Source organism: Podarcis gaigeae, assembly GCF_964106915.1.
Source record: "Podarcis gaigeae genome assembly, chromosome: 2".
NCBI classification, from domain to species: Eukaryota; Metazoa; Chordata; class Lepidosauria; order Squamata; family Lacertidae; genus Podarcis; species Podarcis gaigeae.
The window spans coordinates 21,115,073-21,135,990 of record NC_139679.1 but is presented as its reverse complement, the minus strand read 5'-3'; the positions used below and the strand labels follow the sequence as shown (position 1 = coordinate 21,135,990).

The window sequence follows — 20,918 nt, the reverse complement described above, 5'->3', positions numbered from 1 at the left end:
CTTCGACCGCCCCCCTAAAATATTTAAGGGGTCCGTGGCCCTCCCCAACTGGCATCGCCAGTCAAATGGTGTGGGCGTGCATGTGTGCACCCTGTCGTGATGATTATGCGTGGCGGGGTCTACTTGCCCCCCCCCCCCAATATTTTATTCAAGTTGGCAACCCCCCTGGCCCCATTACACTTCCAAGCAAACCTTTGCACAGAAACTGTGTGCATGGACTGCAGTTCACTCCTAAAGCAAGCAAGCATGCAAACATGGGCATTGCCAAGGGGGCGTGGCAGAAAGGGGCAGCTGCCCACCAGTCAATAAAAATCCTCAACTAACTTGCATGGACATAGCCAGGATATTTGTGGGGGGGGGGAGGACTTTTGTTGGGGGAGACAGGGCTTTAGTTGTGGGGGGAATAACCTCAGGGAATTATGTATTTTTATTCATGTGGGGGGGGGGGTGCAGCTGCCCATCCCTGCCTCCCCTATGCCCCAGCTGAGGTTCTGCCCCCTCTAACATAAAGCCTCCCCTCCCCAGGATTTTTCTTAAGGTGGGAAAGCCTTTTGTTGGCCTATGTATTTTTATTGGGGGGGGGGAGCTGCCCCTCCATGCCTACGCCCCTGACTAGCTGAGGTTCTGTCCCCTCTAACATAAAGCCTGCCATCCCCAAATTTTTTTCTTAGGGGGGGGGCAAGCCTTTGGGGGGGGCAGAACTTCAAGGAGCTATGTATTTTTATTGATTTCTGGGGGGCAGCTGCCCTTCCCTGGCGACGCCCCTGAATAGCTGAGGTTCTGCCCCCTCTAATATAAAGCCTGCCTCCCCCCCCCCCCCAGCAAAAAATCCTGCATGCAAAGGAGCTCCCTTTCGGCTAAGATCGGCTGGGCTTACTCGCGAGCAAACGGTGACACCTCATTCCCAACCCCCCCCCCCCCGCCACCGCCGCCGCGCAGGAATTGCCCGGGGACGAGCACTGGGCGAAATGCAAAGACGTCTCCCGTGCTTTTCCTTAAGCGGCGAAGGGGAGAAGTCCGAGACGCGCGCACGCGCCGGCGCCCCGCCCCGTCCAGGCGCGCCCCCGCCCTGCGGCTCTTCGGGCGGGGGCCACGTGATTTCCTGGAAGAGGGCAAGGCGCTAGGTCTCTAAGTTTCGCTTTCCACTTTGCAAACGCTGCCAGTTGCTGCCACGGACGGGTTGGACGGCGGGGTCCGCTTCTGTCTCCGTTCCACTCGCGCGCCCCAGCCATGGCTCAGCTGCTGCGCGCGCCCTCGGCCCCTTCCCTGGTGGGCTTGGAAGAGGAGCTGACGTGCTCCATCTGCCTGTGCGTTTTCGAGAGCCCCGTGACCACCCCGTGCGGCCACAACTTCTGCCTGCCTTGCCTGGAGATGACCTGGTCGGGCTTGCTGAGGAACTTCAGCTGCCCTCAATGCAGGAGCTCCTTCGACAGTCGCCCGGAGCTGAAGAAAAACACGGTCCTCTGCAGAGTGGTGGAGCAGTTCCAGAGCACCCAAGCCGAGCCCGCGGAGAAGAAGAAAGGCCTTGGAGATGCCACCACCAAAACCATCAGCAGCAGCAGCAGCACCCGCTCTTCGGTGGCCTGTGACAGTTGCCTGGAGAAGGTGGCCGACAAAACCTGCCTCACCTGCATGGCCTCCTTCTGCCCGGAGCACCTGCGTCCGCACCTGGAGAGCCCCGCCTTCAAGGGCCACCAGCTGGTGCCGCCGGTGAAGGACCTCCAGCGCCGGAAGTGCCAAACCCACCAGAAGCTCCTGGAGTTCTACTGCAAGGAGCACAACAGCTGCATCTGCTGTTTTTGCTTGGTCACGCACAAGGCGTGCGCCACTGTCCCCTTGCAAGAGGCCAAGGACGAGAAGGAGGTGAGACAGGGCCTTGGTCGGCTTCTGGCGCCGTCCAGGTGTACAGCCGTACCTTGGAAATCAAATGGTATCCGTTCAGGAAGTCTGTTTGACTTCCAAAACATTCGGAAACCAAAGCACGGCTGTTGATTGGCTGCAGGAAGCTCCTGCAGCCAATCGGAAGCCCCGTTGGACGTTCGGCTTCCAAAAGAACGCTCGAAAACTTGAACAGTCACTTCCGGGTTTTGGTCGTTCGGGAGCCAAGACGTTCGAGATCCAAGGTACGACTGTGTTGGATTCCCAAATCCCGTCAGCCCTGGCCAGCGCAGTGAATGGTCAGAGGGGCGACATGGAGATTGTCATCTAAATTTGGAAGGCATGTGGCTGGGGGAAGGCTGGTCTGTGTCGCAAATGTTGCTCATGCGGCCTTGCAGTTAGGCAATCGCCTGGTAGGCACAGAGGCAAGTGAGCAGGCTGGTTGAGGAGGGGCAAAGCACTATGGTTTGGCAGCAGAGCGCCCAGGAAGGGGGCACAGTGGGCGAACAGAACCCACCACGTCCCAACCCAGCTCTCAACCAAACCAGAACAGCACCAGCTCTGAGCTGCTTGGCGAGGCCTTGCAAAGCGGCTCAAGGAGGTCAGTGAGAGAAGCACGCTGTATACCCTTCGATCCATGGACATAGCTAGGATTTATGTTGGAGGAAAAGACACCCACTGGTCATCATCCTCTGTCTGGCTCTGTCCAGCAGATTCAGAATGAACTGTCTCAACAACATTTGTTTTAAATTCCTTTCTTTTGCCCCCAAGTGCTCAAAATCTTTCTACTATTTCTACTTTTAGTCAAATATTTCTATTTATTTGCTTGATTTGGGGGAGGGAAGCTATGCCCAGGGACTGGGCTCAAAGGACATTTGGCTGTTGCATTTTTATCACGGCACCCTCCCCGGAGCCTAGCCTTGTGTTATAGTTTCTATGCTGGGTAAAGAGGAGAGGCAACTGGGCTAGTGGAGGAGGGAGGCATGCTATTCAAAAATCACAATGTGAGGAAAACTGTGAAGCCAGCCAATGCCTCTATATAGCCCCCCCCCCCCCCCGTTATTTCAGACATTGCAATATACAGTTGTACCTTGGCTGTCAAACGCCTTGGCATTCGGACATTTTGGCTTCTGAACGCCGCAAACCTGGAAGGGACTGTTCCAGTTTGCAAACGTTCTTTAGAACCCGAACGTCCGACGGGGTTTCCGATTGGCTGCAGGAGCTTCCTGCAGCCAATCGGAAGCCGCACTTTGATTTCCAAATGTTTGGGAAGTCAAACGGACTTCCGGAACAGATTCCATTCGACTTCCAAGGTACCACTGTACTCGTATATTGCAACATTTAACGGGTTATATATATCACAAAGTTCAAAAACAGGTATTGCCCAACCTTAGTCAGGAATGGTCAGAAAGTACAGGAGTTGCAGGGTGTTAATATCCGGAGGGAAACGGGTTCCCCTTTTTTGCTCTAGAGCAGGAATGACGTGTCTGTGGATGTCAATAGCTGATCTGTACTCTTAAAGCGGAGCCTCTTTTATTCTCTTACAGTCCCAGCTGAAGCAGAGACTAACAGAACTCTATGCTCTGAACGAGAAGGCTTTGCAGTCCTTGGACCAAGTGCGAGTGCAGCAGAAGCAAACCAGTGTAAGAAATGATTCGTGTTTTCACAGCTTTCTTTTGATAAGAGGGGCGGGAGATTTGTGCACCAAAAGTGACCCACCTTGAGTTGAAAGGGAAGACCAAGATGTGAGCCTCAGTCAGATAGCTGGTGGCCAGCTGGTTAACATCAGCCTGCCATACCACAGTCTTACACTGCTGGTTGCAATAGATATTTTCTACTATCCCTGGAAACGGCTCACAAACGTGATGAAACAGACTCATTTTCCTACTCATATTGAAATCCTGTCCCTCAATGAGGCCAAACTTAGATTCACAAAATGTTTAGGGGTATGCGTATCCCTGCGTCTCCCCAGAAAAAAGCACTGTGTGTTTGTGTGTATTATAATTTTTATTAAATTTTCTAAATTACATTTCAGAATATTCATTTAAACAACCTTAAAAGAATGACTTCCCTTCTTCTCTTTCCATGGTTCAATTTGCATGCCGTACATCCCTGCATATTTTACAACATGAACTAAACCATTCAGTAATCCAGTGTTACACCCATCAAATCTTATTTACAGAGTGTTTCTTTTTAAGGCACAACATGCAACAAAAGGTTGTTGTGTGTCCCTATAGGGCTTGGGTTTGGGAGCTGCCTTTTGGTATTTAGAACCTGACCATTTTATTATACCTGTAGAGCAGGTTGTAAGGGATGCGGGTGGCGCTGTGGTCTAAATCACTGAGCCTAGGGCTTGCCGATCAGAAGGTCGGCGGTTCGAATCCCCACGACGGGGTGAGCTCCTGTTGTTTGGTCCCAGCTCCTGCCAACCTAGCAGTTCAAAAGCACGTCCAAGTGCAAGTAGATAAATAGGTATCGCTCCTCCAGGAAGGTAAACGGCATTTCCGTGCGCTGCTCTGGTTCACCAGAAGTGGCTCGGTCATGCTGGCCACATGACCCAGAAGCTGTATGCCAGCTCCCTCGGCCAATAAACGAGATGTGTCACAACCCCAGAGTCGTCCACGACTGGACCTAACGGTCAGGAGTCCCTTTACCTTTAGAGCAGGTTGTATGCTACCTCTGGAGAGTAGCAAAGGGGTCCTGCTTTCATTTCCTCCTGAAACATCCCTATGTAGTGCAGCAAGGGGCAGTCTTTCATTGAACCTTGCGGCATACATCTCTGCTCATCCCTTAGTACAGGCATAGGCAAACTTGGCCCTCCAGATGTTTTGAGACGACAACTCCCATCATCCCTAGCTAACAGGACCAGTGGTCACGGATAATGGGAGTTGTAGTCCCAAAACATCTGGAGGGCCGGGTTTGCCTATGCCTGCTTTAGTACTTCCTGTAACTATGCTGGAGACTTGAGTAGACTCATTCCTTTTCTCCGCTCCCCACAGCCCCACCCTCCATCTCTGATATCATCTACCATTTCCCTTCTTAACTGACACCACAACATTTCATACATCCTGGAAGCTCACGGTTATTTGTCAATCCCTTTTGGGTTTTGTTTTGTTTTTTAAGTCTTCTTTCTCATTTCCAAAAATTTTCTGTACCTCAGAAGTCTCTCCCTTTTTGTACAAGTGACTCTATTCCAGGCCAGTAGGTACATGTCCTCTTGAGTGGGGAGAAGACAGAGAATGTGCAGTTTATTAAATCTGTTTTTTTAAAAAAATTAGAAATGCCTATTTTAAAATGCATGCTAAGGTCTTAGTGAATAAAACATTTCATTTTTTAAGTAATAATTTTTATTGATTTCCAGTTTCAATCCAATAATAGCCTTATTATAACAAGACCAAATCATAATACAGTTACTAATACCAATTGTTCAAATACCAAATTATATAATTTACGTGAATTGATGGTTTGATTATTTTCTTTATTTCTGCGTTCCAAAATCTTACTAATTTCAATTACATTCTGGTCAAAATAATAATACCTTATACAACAACTGCAGTATTAATAACTTCTATTTGTGTTGACATATTAAATGATTTATAGAACTAAAACATTTCAGAAAGCTGTGTTCAACATTCACTTGAGGCTCCAGCTTTCTTTTATGTGATCTCCCACCTTTTTGCTGTAAAAAAATCTGACAACATTAAGCTTATTCAGTACTGATCCTGCAGAGTTCTCATTTGGCCTAATTACCCATTATCATTTTCTGAACTCTTATTTCCAAATCCGTTTTTTGTTTGTCTCTTCAGGATACAGCTAATCGGAAGTTGGACCTGCTGAAGGCAGAATTCCTGGAAATTATTGCTTTAATTGAAGAGGAAGAAAAAGAAGCTGTGAAGAAAGTCCTAGCGGAGGAGAAGAGAGTCCAAGATAAATACGAATATGTCTATAAAGTCCTGGGTAAGAAGAAAACCGAAATCCAGGGAGCGAGAGACCAGATTGAAATGACCTTGACAGAGGATGACGACATCACATTCTTAAAGGTAAACCTCTGTTTCCCTGAACCAGGGCCGGATTTAGGTCTGATGAGGCCACAAGCCACTGAAGGTAATGGGGCCCTTTATATGTCCAGCTGTCCTTTGTCAACAACAAATCGTTCCTGTTTTTTGTGTTGAATATATGCTATATGGTAATTTATGGACCTAATAGGTCAATACACAGGGATGCGGGTGGCGCTGTGGGTTAAACCACAGAGCCTAGGACTTGCTGATCAGAAGGTCGGCGGTTCGAATCCCCGTGACAGGGTGAGCTCCCGTTGCTCGGTCCCAGCTCCTGCCAACCTAGCAGTTCGAAAGCACGTCAAAGTGCAAGTAGATAAATAGGTACTGCTCCAGTGGGAAGGTAAACGGCGTTTCTGTGCGCTGCTCTGGTTCGCCAGAAGCGGCTTAGTCATGCTGGCCACATGACCTGGAAGCTGTACGCCGGCTCCCTCGGCCAATAAAGCAAGATGAGCACCGCAACCCCAGAGTCGGTCACGACTGGACCTAATGGTCAGGGATCCCTTTACCTTTACCTAGGTCAATACACAACACAAAACACTGTTGCTGTATGTAGGTTTTATATTATTTCTTTTTTATTTTATATTTTGGAAATTTATGTCCAGTTTTTTTCCCTTTAAATTTTTTTGGGGCCCCCTAGAGAGTGGGGCCCTAAGCTATAGCTTGTTTAGTTTATGCATAAATCCGGCACTGCCCTGAACTCTCTTCGGTCCTGAACTGATTTCGTAGGGCAGCCTAGGCTTGGGTGCCACTATATTTCCATCTGCGCAAATGCTGCATGTCAGCAGCTTCCTATGACTACTGCTCCAGAGGGCAGTATGTGATGATTACTGCCTTCTAGACAAAGGTAAAAAGGTAAAGGAGGCCTGGATGGTTAAGTCCAGTCAAAGGCGGCTATGGGGTTGCGCCACTCATCTCGCTTTCAGGCTGAGGGAGTCAGCGTTTGTCCACAGACAGCTTTTCCGGGTCATGTGGCCAGCATGACTAAACTGCTTCTGGTTCAACGGTACACCGTGACAGAAGCCAGAGTGCACGGAAATGCTGTTTACCTTCCTGCCACAGTGGTACCTATTTATCTATTTGCACTGGTGTGCTTTAGAATGCTAGGTTGGTAGGAGCTGGGACAGAGCAACGGGAGCTAGCTCCATCGTGGGGATTTGAGCCACTGACCTTCTGGTTGTTAAGCCCAAGAGGCTCAGTGGTTTAGACCACAGCACCACCCGCGTCCAGGACAGGAAGGGGATGTGACCGTGTGTAAGAGCAGAAATCCTCATGAGATCATCCGCTTTTATTTCAGAAGGCAGCAAAACTCCGGCAGTTACCCATCAAAGATGTCTTCATACCTAAACTAGAATTGGATCAAAACTTGATACATACCGTTTATCAAAAAGCTTTTGGCCTCAAAGAAAACGTGAAACAGTTCTTGGCTCAACCCCAGGAGAAGAAAAAAGAAGGTACAGTGGTACCTCGGGTTACATACGCTTCAGGTTACATACGCTTCAGGTTACAGACTCCGCTAACCCAGAAATAGTGCCTCAGGTTAAGAACTTTGCTTCAGGATGAGAACAGAAATCGTGCTCCAGCAGCACGGCTTCAGCAGGAGGCCCCATTAGCTAAAGTGGTGCTTCAGGTTAAGAACAGTTTCAGGTTAAGAACGGATCTCCGGAACAAAATAAGTACTTAACCTGAGGTACCACTGTACTTGGCCTGTTTTGTTTACTAGCATGTGTCTTTTGCTTATTGTAGCTCAGTGCACACTTACATGTGTCTGTTTTAAAGACTAAATGGTTTTGGTATAAATTATGAGAATCACAGGTCCAGGGTCTCTCGAACTACTGCTTATAATGACAGAAAACCATGTTTTTCTTAATTACCCATTACCTATTAATGTGAATATGGGTGAAGGTGGGAGCCCGATTGATTGATTTTCTGCATAGTAACTGACTTGGAGTGAGGAGACCTAGGTTAGAAACACAGATATATATAAGTTAGGCGCCAAAAAATTCCTTAAACCAGGGCTTCAGTAGCCAAAACAGAATACCTAGTTGCCATTTTGGGGCAGCCGGCTCAAAAGTCGTATTTTTCAGTACAACTGTTTGGTTCCTGAAATTCATTCTGACTGTGCAGATAAAATACAACAGATAGAATTCTACAAGATGTGTTGCTAGTGTGTGAAAACGGTCAAGATCCAGGCATGCACCTGCAGGTGGGGGAGACGTCAGGCACCATCCTTGTGCCCAGGCATCTTCCCTTGGTTACATGTGTCTGATAGCCAGGTACAAAACGCGCCTGGCAAATTTCGAATGCTATTTGTATCCCTTGGTCCAGTCTCTTGGCCTCACACCTCTCTGTCTGTAAAATGGGTTTACAAATAGTGTCCCCGTTGCAGTGGTGATTCTGGGTAGCTTATTCTAACCAACTGAGCTATCCGCCCACCGGGAATAATTCTTTTGGCACATCGCCTAGGAACAAATTTGGAACTGCTTGCCAAAATAACTTTAGGCAACAGATCCAAACCATACCACCAGATGTGTACACCTGTGACGTTGTTCCCAGGGGCAAACCAGGGCAAAGCACATCGTGAGAAACTGCATCTCCATACATGCACGCATATACTTTACTTTCAGGAGCCGCACAGTGGAAACCGAAGCCTTTTGTGCAGCCAGGGGGGGAAATTGCTGCATCCAGTAAGTAAAAATGCATGTGACCCCCCTGCTGCTTGCTAAATTCTTTTTGCAGTAGCAAATACGCGTCTTAACTCCAGCCTTGGTTGCTAAGTGGGTGGAAGGTCCTACGATAGACGCATCGCTTCCAGTCATGAGCATGCCCATTCCTCCTTTTTGCCTGGCTGTCTTTTAAGATATGCAGCAAGATTCTTGCTTGCTGCAGAAGACCAATATGGCCACCCTTCTAACTAGTGTTTTCTTTTCAAAGGTGCACCAAAGAGAGACGACCCCCCCTCAACATCTTCACAGGAGAAGAAGACAGAAGAGGATGCTGCTGCCACTGCTTCTGCCGCTGCTGCCACTAGTGAGTGTTGAGGACAGAAATTATTATTGATAATTTCCAGAGTCTCTCTCTCTCTCTTTCTCTCTCTCCCTCTCGTGTGAGCAAGCAGAGCTATTGAGATAAGAGGTTACAGGAAGCCAGGGGCTCCTCCCAAGTTTTCTTACGCATGCAGCCTAAGTTGCTAATCTTTGAGAAGGTGGATATTTATTGTCTCTGGGCAGACAGCTATAATTGTTGGCCTTCCCAAAGAGAAACGCTGTGGCGTAGCGGTTAGGACACTGGATTAAGGGTAAAGGTAAAGGGAACTCCTGACCATTAGGTCCAGTCGTGGCCGACTCTGGGGTTGCGGTGCTCATCCCGCTTTACTGGCCAAGGGAGCCGGCGTACAGCTTCCAGGTCATGTGGCCAGCATAACTAAGCCGCTTGTGGTGAACCAGAGCAGCACACAGAAACGCCGTTTACCTTCCCGCTGGAGCGGTACCTATTTATCTACTTGCACTTTGACGTGCTTTCGAACTGCTAGGTTGACAGGAGCAGGGACCGAGCAACGGGAGCTCACCCTGTCGCAGGGATTCGAACCGCCAACCTTCTGATCGGCAAGTCCTAGGCTCTGTGGTTTAACCCACAGCGCCACCTGCGTCCCAGAGGACACTGGGAAGTAGCCAAATTCAAACCCTCATTCTGCCGTGAAATTCATAGAATAACCTTGGGCAGGCTAGACATTCTTGGCCTAACCTACTTTGAAAGGTTGTTAGGAGGATTAAATGGGAGAGATTTGTGTATGCCACCTTGAGCTCTTTGGGGGAAAGGCGGAACAATAGAAACGAATCATTCTGGAAATAATAATAATAATAATAATAATAATAATAATAATAATAATAATAATAATACCTTGCTCATGTGGCTGGGTTGCCCCAGCCACTGGGCGGCTTCCAACACATATAAAAATGCAGATTTTGGATTCTAAGATAACAGTAGAGGGCCTGCACACTTTAATGCCTGTTTGTTGCAAGTCTAACTCTGGAAATGTCCCTAGATTTGAAGATGCTTCTCCCTCCCTGCTCAAGCAATAGTGCTTGACACCCTCCATGTTATTTTTTAAAAAATCTTATTTATTGCTTTTTCACCCAAAAACTTTACAAATTTTAACATAAACCACGTGCTGCTTTGCCCATTGATTTCCCATCCTCCCTTTCCACAATTTTCATATTATTTACCCTTAAATGCTGCACATTCCACCTATTGAATTCAAGACATCCATTTTAACCCACTTACCTTAATAATTCATACAGTCCTACCTTGGAAGCCGAATGCCTTGGCTCCCGGTCAGGTCGGCTCCCGAACGATCGAAACCCGGACGTGAGGGTTCTGGTTTTCGAACGATTTTTGGAAGCTGAACATCCGGCGCAGCTTCTGTGGCTTCTGATTGGCTGCAAGACGCTCCTGCAGCCAATCGGAAGCCAGGCTTTGGTTTCTGAACGGCTCCGGAATGCATTCTGTTTGAAAACCAAGGTAGCACTGTATTTCAAATCCTACTCGCGTCTGTTTTTCTCACCGTAAAGGTAAAGGGACCCTGACCATTAGGTCCAGTCGTGACCGACTTTGGGGCGCTCATCTCGCTTTATTGGCCAAGGGAGCCGGCGTACAGCTTCCGGATCTCGTGGCCAGCATGACTAAGCCGCTTCTGGCAAACCAGAGCAGCACACAGAAACGCCGTTTACCTTCCCGCCGGAGTGGTACCTATTTATCTACTTGCACTTTGACGTGCTTTCAAACTGTTAGGTTGGCAGGAGCAGGGACCGAGCAATGGGAGCTCACCCGTCGCAGGGATTCGAACCGCCAACCTTCTGATTGGCAAGCCCTAGGCTCTGTGGTTTAACCCACAGCGCCACCCGCATCCCTTTTCTCGCTGTAGGGAACTCTTTAAATATGTCTCGAGTCCTCAAGGAAGAGACCCTCTTAAGTTACTGCTCCCTCTCTTCTCCCTAGCTTCCTCTAGGCGGCGCTGTTATAAATATAAGCTCCTTGGCGCAGGCAGCATCTCTTGTGCTGTTCTGCATACCTGATGGTAAAAGGGCGTTTTGGTTGCCAAAGTCCAAAGGTGATTGTGGCCCCCTTGTTCCCTTGTGTACAGCAGGCCTTGTTTGCCAGGTGATGACCTGGGCTGTGCCCTTTGTTTGACATTCGCTGCCTCCACCCATTATGTTTGCTCAGAAAAAAGTATACCTGGTTACTGCAGTGAATAAGGCATGAGGTTTCTGGAGATCGATTGGCGGGCCCTTTTCCCCACCCATTTTTCACGATGATACTGTTGAATTGCATGCAATTTCTTCCCCAACTCTGCTTGCTTTTAAGAAGTAAGATTCTTTCCAAAATGAGGTGCGTGTCTGCTGATGCAAGCTCTGCCGCTTCTTTTCTGATTAAAAACAAGGCTATAATAACAACAATTTATAAGTTATTACAGCGGTACCTCAGGTTAAGTACTTAATTTGTTCCAGAGGTCTGTTCTTAACTTGAAACTGTTCTTAACCTGAAGCAAGACTTTAGCTAATGGGGCCTCCTGCTGCTGCCGCGCCGCCAGAGCACGATTTCTGTTCTCATCCTGAAGCAAAGTTCTTAACCCGAGGTACTATTTCTGGGTTAGTGGAGTCTGTAACCTGAAGCGTATGTAACCCGAGGTACCACTGTACTTATACCTCGCCCATCTGGCTGGGTTTCCCCAGCCACTCTGGGCAGCTTCCAACAGGAGATTAAAAATACATTAGGAACAGCAATCATTAAAAAACTTCCCTAAACAGGGCTGCCTTCAGATATCTTCTAAAAATAATAATAATAATAATTTATTACTATATGTAATACAGTGGTACTTCGGGTTACATACGCTTCCACTAACCCAGAAATAGTGCTTCAGGTTAAGAACTTTGCTTCAGGATGAGAACAGAAATTGTGCTCCGGCGGTGTGGCGGCAGCAGGAGGCCCCATTAGCTAAAGTGGTGCTTCAGGTTAAGAACAGTTTCAGGTTAAGAATGGACCTCTGAAACAAATTAAGTACTTAACCCGAAGTACCACGGTATTATTATTATTCATTTATATGCCGCCATTTGACTGGGTTGTCCCAGCCACTCTGGGCGGCTCCCGACAGAATGTTAAAACACAATAAAAATCAGACGTTAAAAACTTCCCTGTGCACGAGTCCTTTGTATGCATCAGCAGTGGGTGTCATGTTGCACCACCCCCATTTCCTTTTTGTTTTGCTTCCCATGTTGTTGGCGGAACACCTGCCCTACCGACTGGCCAGTCCCCCCCTCCCAACCTATTATTAGCCAAACCACCAGAATCAAGTCACAAGTTCACTAGTATTTCTTCTGAAGAATACCACCCACAAGGTAACACATGGTAGCTTATAATGAGTGTGAAGTTTGAAGAGGTTTTTCCTTTTTTTAATGTATAAAAATGGGTGATCAAAGGCGGATAAATTTAGATAACCAGGAGAGACGGAGGAAGGTGGCAGAATGGAACATGGTTCAATAAAAACACGGAGGGTGCAGCTAAAAGAACAAGAAGTTTATATTTTAGAGTTGACAAGAAAACAATTAGGTTTGTTTGGGGCCTGCCTTACATCTGTTGCAGAATGAGATGTCGGAGGTAGACTGGACTTCAGCTGGATAAATTCAACTCTTGAATGAAAATAAGTTTCAGTGACTCTTCCAGATGGCAAAGCTCTAGTTGCAAGGCACAGGTCTCCCATTCTTAGCATATGCTGAAGTTGCTTGTTTAAAAATATACCGGTATATTGTTTCATTACGTTCCCCAGTAACCACAACTGTTTCATTTCCTCAGTAACCACAACTGTTTCGTTTCTCCTTTTTTTCAGAGCAGAGAAGGCGACCTGCTAAACGATGTAAGTTCACTCCTGCAAAAATTGTATTGCCTTAAAATTTGAGGAATAGCCGATCCGTCTTTGAGCCTGGTGTCACAAGAGTGCTCTTCATGCACCTACCCAGATGTGTGGGGCACCTTGGCTCACGGCTCTATCCATAAAATATCCCTGCCAACATCCCGTTTTATGTGGTTCTAAGCTAACAACGTCCTAAGCATATAACTCAGCTGGTAAAGCGGCTCATCTTCAGCATATGACAAAAAGTTGTACAATGAGGATGACAGTTGCACTTCTGTGGGGAAGGAATTCTACAGTTCGGAGGGTTGTAAGCTAATTCTGCGTTCTAAACTACAGTCGTACCTTGGATCCCAAACGCCTTGGTACTAGAATGTTTTGCCCTCAAATGCCACAAACCCGGAAGTGACTGTTGCAGTTTTCGAACACTCTTTTGGAACCTGAATGTCTGATGGGTCTTCCGAGGCTTACGATTGGCTGCAGGAACTTCCTGCAGCCAATCAGAAGCCGCGCTTTGGTTTCCGAATGTTTTGGAAGTCGAACGGACTTCCGGAACGGATTCCGTTCGACTTCCAAGGTACGACTGTATTGGTTTTAAATTATATCATTGTTTTGCTGTAAGTTGCTTGTGGTTGGTTAGGAACCTTGCAAATGAATAAATGTTTCTCATGTTAACTCCTACTAAAGTTTCTGCGAACCAAATCACATTTCAGATGTGATCAAGCCACCAGGGGGAGTATTAGAGGCACGTAGTGGTCAGGTGAAGCAGACTTGAGAGTCTGCATGAATTCCTTGCTAGGAAAGCATCCTGGCTATGCTACCATGGGCAGTGAACGAAGTGGCCTCTTTCGGAGCCAAGATCTATTTGCTTGCATTATGTACTGCCTTTCCAACCAAAAGCATTTTTGTAAAACAGAATAAAGAGATGAAGACTCGACTTTCTTCTTCTAAAAGTTAACTGCGTTGTCTTGCCTTGGACAAGAGGGTTCAGCCTCAGGAGCATCTAGATTTCAGGAAACAGATCTACTGCAAAACTGGGGAGAGATCTTCCAGTAGATCCTGATCTTCTTTCTGCCCACTCTTCTCCTAGAAGACTCAGAGGTGTAGGGAAAATAAGGATGTTTAAAAATGCCTCTGCTGCCTTGCTTAGATCTCCAGTGGTCCCAGAGTGGGAGGGAAGGAGCTCTGAAGTGTTACTGAACACAAGGACCAGGGAATAGAAGTGTTTCAAGTGATTGAAAAAGGACCTTGGGCTTTTCCTCACCTGGGTTAAATGGTGTTCAGCAGCTCCTGGCTCTTGGGATAATAGTAGTAGTAGTAGTAGTAGTAGTAGTAGTAATAATTTATACCCTGCCCATTTGGCGGGGTTTCCTCAGCCACTCGGCTGCTCCCAAAAGAATATTAATAAAAATAAAAAGTGATAAAACATCAAATATTAAAAACATCCATAAGATTATCAAAGTGTCCTGCTTTCCTGCTGCTCCTGTATCAATTGTTAGAATAGCATGCAATCTTAAACCCAGTTGTATGGCGAAAAGACCCTTCAGAATCAAGGCGACTTAACTTTTGAATGAATCTGGCTGTAAGATCCTGTTTGAGCAACCTGTGTGGTAGAGTTGAATAAAACCTTGCAGAAATTAAGTTGCCCTGTTTTGGTGACGGTTGTTTAAAATGTGTGTATTGTAAAAAAATAATAATCACCACACGACTCCATTTCCCTCCCTTGATCAGCACAAAGTCCCAGCCAGAGAGCACGAAGTTCTAGCAGGCCTCAAGCAGGGATTCCGTCGATAACTCTGGAAAGCTTTTTAAGTAAATCCCGAGAAGAGCTTTTGGAATGTAAGTCACCTGATTCTGTGTATGCAAATTCAGTTCCCGGAATTCCATCACGCTCTCAACATTCTGTCACATTGATTTGGACTGCAAAGGTCCAGTGTGGTTTTTTTTAAGTATACACTATTGGCCAAAATTGTGGAAACCTTTTGGGAAAAGTGTGTTTGATGGCTCATAACACCTGATTGGCTCTCTAAACACTCTTGCTCATTGGCTACATTCAACCTAAACAAGTTGTGCTTCCTTTTTCTGAATAAAAATAAAATTTAAAAAAATGTCCAGTAGCACCTTAGAGACCATCTAGGTTTGTTCTGGGTATAAGCTTTCGTGTGCATGCACACTTCTTTAGATACTCTAAAACAGAAGTCACCAGACCCTTATATATAGTGCGAGGGTGGGGTATTTCTCAGAAGGGTAATAGGAGATGGGTGATTGGCTCAATGGGCATGGTAAATTTCTTTTCCTGGTTATTTGGTTATAATGTTTGACAGAATTCAGATAATTGAACAAACCTTGCTGCATTACATTCTTCATTAGTTTATATTTCCATTGATGTATAATTTTATGGTATTTCTCCAAAAATAGTGGTGTTATGAGCCATGAAACCTCAGAAATTTCCCAAAAGGTTTCCACAATACTAGTGTATTAATGTATGGTAATGTAACAGTATTGGGTCCCGTCCTCGTTCTCACACACTTTGTTTCTTTTTCCTCACACTATCTTTGTATAAATGAAATTCTCTTAATAGCAAAGACTATCCTGCTCTTCTTCCCCAACCTTCCCCAATTTCCCCTCTTGCTCTGTTAAATATCAGGTCGCCGTTCTTCTCACTTCTCCCCTGAACTTCCTTATCCGCAGTTGCGACAAAATTCACTCTGGATTTCAACACCGCCCACAAGAAAGTGCTGCTCTCTGAGAGGAACACCAAGATATCCGTGTCAGAAACTCCTCAGAATTACCCCCACCACCCTCAACGCTTCACCTACTGCTCCCAGGTGGTGGCCTTCCAGTGTTTCAAGCGAGGCATCCATTACTGGGAAGTGGAGCTGGAGCACAACACCTTCTGCGGGGTCGGCGTCTGCTATGGGAGCATGGCAAGGCAGGGGGCAGAGAGCCGCCTGGGGCGTAACGGCAGCTCGTGGTGCATCGAGTGGTTCAACTCCAGGATCTCGGCCTGGCACAACGACGTCGAGAAATGCCTGCCCAACACCAAGCTGAAGAAGATTGGCGTCTTGCTGAATTACGACGGCGGCTTCGTCATTTTCTTCGGCGTCGGCGAGAAACTCATCCTGCTCTACAAATTCCGGGTGCAGTTCACGGAAGCGCTCTATCCAGCGTTCTGGGTGTTCTCCAGCGGGACCACTATCTCGCTGTGCCAGCTGAAGTGAAGAACGGAACCGCCACCATTTGCTTTGCTCACATAGGGCCTGTCCGTATGTTAACTCCTCTCTGTGTCTCTCTCTCTGTCTCTGTCTGTCTGTCTGTCTGTCTGTCTCTCTCTCTCAGAATCCTTGACTTCAAAGCAAGAGTTCACCCTTTTGAAACTTGACCTTGTTCTCTGGGAATCTGAGGGCTACTAAATCAAAGCCACAGTCCACTAAGAATGTTGTCTTGAAGAAGCCTCTCTGAGAGTGTCCTTAGGAAACTTTCAGAGGTGTTTTCCTGTTGCGCTTTGAGTGGACTCTATTCCTCAGGCACACAGAACTCCTGGCACGCATTGCAAGTCTGGGGCGTGTCTGAGCAGACGCTTGCTTTGCTTTGCTTCTTCCTCTATCCCTAATACGCTGCCAGGAGTTCCAAGCACAGGATATCTAAGGTGTATCCCCACTGCTGTGTCCCTGCTGGAAGAATTCAGTTCTTGCTGTATGGGCAGTGGCACACGCCCAATCACACTGTCTCAGGCAGATCAGGCTTCAAACAGATTTCTCTTTGAAATAGTCTGTTGTGATGCTTAGGGCAGTAACTTCTGTTGGGAGTTGCGTTTTGATAAACAAGAACAGCGCAGGGCTGTGGAGGTGGTTGGGCATTCCTGTATCTGATATTGCTAATTCTGCTCTTGAAGAAGAGCAGGGGCAATAAGTTTGCTATCACTGCATGGAGGAGGGATGCAAAACAGTCTCTTCAGACTAACTACCCATGATGTTATGAAAGGAACCCACCCACCCCCCTTCAATTGCTTGGAACGTCCATGAAGATGCAGATAAGCCCCTCTTAGCTCAGTTTGTATCTTTGGAGTCATGGGAACTTAAGGAGCTGATTTTTTTGGAGGCTTTGAACCATATTCAGCATGCCAGGACAGGAAGGTTGGACAGGAAGTGCTCATGTTATGGTTGCACTTCCTGGTCAGAGACCCTTGCTGAAGGGGAACAGCTTCCTTTAGAACAAGAACAAGACATCACCAGCAGCAGTCCATGCTGAACACCTTCTGTCTTGTTGACCACTTGGAATAAAGCACTTCACTTCTCATCCTGATCCTTGAAAATCTTAGCTGCTGCATTTTTTCTGATTTTTGAGGTATTGGGAAGAGGCTGTGGGTGAAATGTGAGATCTTTCAGGCTAGTCTGGTAGGTGGAATCTTCTGCTCTTCACTGTTGGAGGAGATTTTGATCCCTCTTGTTGGACACATGCAGTTCTCCAAGGGCAGACTTTGATAGTGTTTTGACATAAAGATCACTAGTGTGAAGAACTAGCATGCCCAACATGGATCATGTCTCTGAGTGATCCCTCCTAGAGGGCATTTCAGACTTATTGTGTGATCTACCAGTCAGCAAACTAGGAGGAAGCTGGAAATCTAAGATTTTCTAGTCAACATTCCTATGTCTTAGATTTCTTTATTTGATACCTGCTTCCGTGCCTTTCCGACAGTTACACATCATAAGCAATTGAAGAGAAGTTTGCAACACTCTTTATTAAAGAGGAACAAGCTGGAGGCACTGCTAAGGTCTTAAGAAAATGTGTGTTTTGTACTGTTGCTAGTAGGCAACACGTTTGGCCTTTCTAAGGCCAGAACACAACACACTTTGCAAAGATGCTTTTGACCAAATCTCTTGCCTTGAAGCTCTCCAGTTTAGAAGCCTCACATGCCAGGGGTCTTCTGGCAAAGGCGAAATGAAAACTGAGAAGCATCGATGCTAGGCATGAGCTGAGACCTCTGGAGAAAGCCTGAGATAAAAGCAAAGTGCTACAGCAAGTTGGCCCACATGTTTAAGAATCAAGCCATGGGTTTCTTCCCGTAGTCAAAGGATTGAGTGATAATACACTGTTGGGAAATAATTCCTTCCCAAATATTCCAAGCAGTGACAGCTCTGCATCCCTACTCGGCTTTTGCACCAAACGACTCTTCTTCAGAATAGTCCAGGAATCTGAGGCACAAGTTACTGAGACCTTCCGTGGAGCTTATGAAAATGTAGTAGATCGTTGGTCCTCTTCTAAAAAACCCCAAGGAAGTTCAAGAAAGCCAGGAAAGAGTGATGAATGAGCTGAAAACAAAGTAGGGTGTGAGGCAGACAAGAGGAACACTACCGCATTAAGCCGTAGTGTGACTTTGAAACAAAATACAGAATAAACTTGAGGTAATGGAAGAATTGCTAGGGTGGAAGAATTGCTGGAATAGAGATCTGATTATTCTTCTCCAGTCTAGCAAAACCTTGGTGTTCAGGAGCTCTGGGACCACATTTCCCCCTAATGATCCATGCCTATGTATTGTAGGATTTGAGGACATCATCTCCCTCCATAGAGAGAATTTTGGGTGTGTATCCTTTTTCTCATAAGGCCTACTAACGTCTTTTTTGGTAGAAGTGCCCTTGAGGACTACTTTCTCAAATGAGTTGGGTATTTTACTTTAGGTATTCTTCCTACAAATGCTCGTGGGCTCTTGACACACTTTTCCATGTGTTTAAAGAACCCACAAGATATAAGGCGCAGTAGAACCAGTTCCCCCTATCCAAACTTTGTGTGATTTGGGATGTTTCATTCAGTGACTTGGTTGATGCCCAGCTGCCCTTCTGCTCTCATTACGATCTGCCTTCTTTGACCTTTGCTGAAGTCTTCTGATTATATTGCAGTGGGTTTTGAGATGGGAATCTCGCTACTTTTAAGTCTTTTGCCTGGCACAAATATTGACCACTGGCTAAAAGTTGATCACTGTTTTTGATTGTTGAGATAAAAATGAAAGGTAATCTGTTTCTTCTTAGGTTAAGGCTTGTTTCCTAGCCTAGAATACCATGGGGGTGTTATGGCAAGACAGGCAGTAGAATAATACTAATGGATCCAGTCAAGCAAAAATTAAACGTATTATGTCCTATTGGTTTTGAGTGGAAGGATGCTGTGCCTCATCTTTCAACTCTGCCTTGATAATCAGTGATACAATGTGATTTTCTGCTGTTGTTTTCCCAGCCCAGATGAAACCCTTCACCGAAAAGCAATGTTTGCCTAGCAGTGTGGCTGTGTTTACATGGATACATGGTTGGCTCAATTATAATAATCTAGTATCTAAGCTACCAATTTCTGCCCAGCTTTTCTGTGTAGTAAATGAAATGAAAGCTGCTCTTGTCTGCAACACTGCTGGGAAATAACTTCAGCATGCTTGGAAACTTGTATAGAAGCACAGAACATAAAAATAAAAATCTAGCTAATGTTTCTTCTAGTTCAGATTGTGAACCATGTTGATCTGTGGGTTGGTTTTAGGACGCAGAGGTTAAAAATAAGAGAGTGAATGTTTTTGGCATTCCTCCATTTTTTTGCCACTGGGCTGCCTTTGTAATTAGCCTGTTGCAATCTCAGACAAGACTATGTCAAATGTAATGTTGCAATGTATACAAGACTGCACAGCCTTTGTCTTGCAGTGTGCCTTGATGTTCATTAAGCGAAAATTCAATAAAGTTTGATTTTATGATCGTTGCCGCGGAGTGATGATTGTTGGAAAAGACAACCTGCTGCCTCTGCTGGGGAGTGAACATGGGTTTAACGTTAATTCTGAAAACTTAATTCACTTGTAGGGAATCTTAATTGAAAGCGCCAGGACCTTCGTCAAATAAATGCCAGTGAAACTTGCATAGGATTGCAGCGTCCACCTACACCATGGGTAGGCAAACGAAGGCCTGGGTGCTAGATCCAGCCCAATCGCCTTCTAAATCTGGCCCACAAACGGTCCAGGAATCAGTGTGTTTTTACATGAGTAGAATGTGTGCTTTTATTTAAAATGTGTATCTGGGTTCTTTTTGGGGCATAGGAATTCATTCATTTTTTAAAAGAGCTGTTCCACCAGGCCTTTGGTCAGGGCGCAGCCTGACCCCCTCCTCTGGCAATCTGCACAGAATTTTGCTTAATTGGTTGCCATCAATTTGATTTTAATTTGATTTTAATTAATTTTATAATGAATGTTTTTAGAATGTTGGATTATTCTGATTGTTGTTAGCCGCCCTGAGCCCAGCTTCGACTGGGGAGGGCGGGATATAAATAAAATTTATTATTATTATTAGTCCAACCCCCCACAAGGTCTGAGGGACAGTGGACCGGCCCCCTGCTGAAAATGTTTGCTGACCTCTGACCTACACTGTGAACCAGGAAGTCTTTGGTCCAGATCTCACTAGGAGATGTCACTATCTCACCCATTGGGGGCATTCTTCACTTGTGTGCTTCTTCCTTTGGTGCATGAGCTTACCCTCTCAATGTTGACAATGCTCTAGTTATCTCCCGCTTGGACTACTGCATTGTGCTCCAGGTGGGGCTACCTTTGAAGGTGACCTGGAAACTATAATTAATCCAGAATGCGGCAGCTAGACTGGTGACTGGGAGTGGCCACTGCGACCATATACGGTAACACCGGTCCTGAAAGACCTACATTGGCTCCCAGTATGTTTCCAAGCAGAATTCAGAGTGTTGGTGCTGACCTTTAAAGCCCTAAACGGCTTTGGCCCAGTATACCTGAAGGAGCATCTCCACCCCCATCGTCCAGCCCAGACACTGAGGTCCAGCACCGAGGGCCTTCTGGCGGTTCTCTCCCTGCGAGAAGTGAGGTTACAGGGAACCAGGCAGAGGACCTTCTTGGTAGTGGCACCCGCCCTGTGGAACGCCCTCCCATCAGATGTCAAGGAAATAAACCACTACCTGACTTTTAGAAGACATCTGAAGGCAGCCCTGTTTAGGGGAGTTTTTAATGTTTAATGTTGAACGTGTTTTTAATATACTGTTGGGACCACCCAGAGTGGCTGGGCGGGTTATAAATAATAAATTATTATTATTATTAT

General features: G+C 46.3%; 1 protein-coding gene across 2 annotated transcripts; it reads left to right on the top strand.

Moving 5' to 3' along the window:
- The first annotated feature begins 610 nt into the window (after window positions 1-610).
- Window positions 611-19,569, top strand: TRIM25 (tripartite motif containing 25). Of its 2 annotated transcripts, XM_083727554.1 has the most exons (9): window positions 1,055-1,863; window positions 3,426-3,521; window positions 5,685-5,918; window positions 7,231-7,387; window positions 8,561-8,620; window positions 8,868-8,963; window positions 12,817-12,843; window positions 14,569-14,676; window positions 15,529-19,569. In XM_083727554.1, the coding sequence occupies exons 1-9, from the start codon at window positions 1,231-1,233 to the stop codon at window positions 16,056-16,058; spliced, it is 1,941 nt and encodes a 646-aa protein (XP_083583680.1). In that variant the 5' UTR covers window positions 1,055-1,230; the 3' UTR covers window positions 16,059-19,569. The 2 variants fall into 2 exon arrangements, with proteins under 2 accessions (XP_083583681.1, XP_083583680.1); XM_083727555.1 differs by lacking the exon at window positions 8,561-8,620 and having other exon boundaries at window positions 611-1,863.
- The last annotated feature ends 1,349 nt before the right edge of the window (window positions 19,570-20,918 follow it).

Coding starts and splice junctions, on each gene's coding strand:
- TRIM25 (XM_083727554.1), top strand. CDS start 1,231: ATGGCTCAGCTGCTGCGCGCGCCCTCGGCCCCTTCCCTGGTGGGCTTG. Junction 1,864..3,425: donor AGGCCAAGGACGAGAAGGAG/GTGAGACAGGGC, acceptor ATTCTCTTACAG/TCCCAGCTGAAGCAGAGACT. Junction 8,621..8,867: donor GGGGGAAATTGCTGCATCCA/GTAAGTAAAAAT, acceptor TTCTTTTCAAAG/GTGCACCAAAGAGAGACGAC.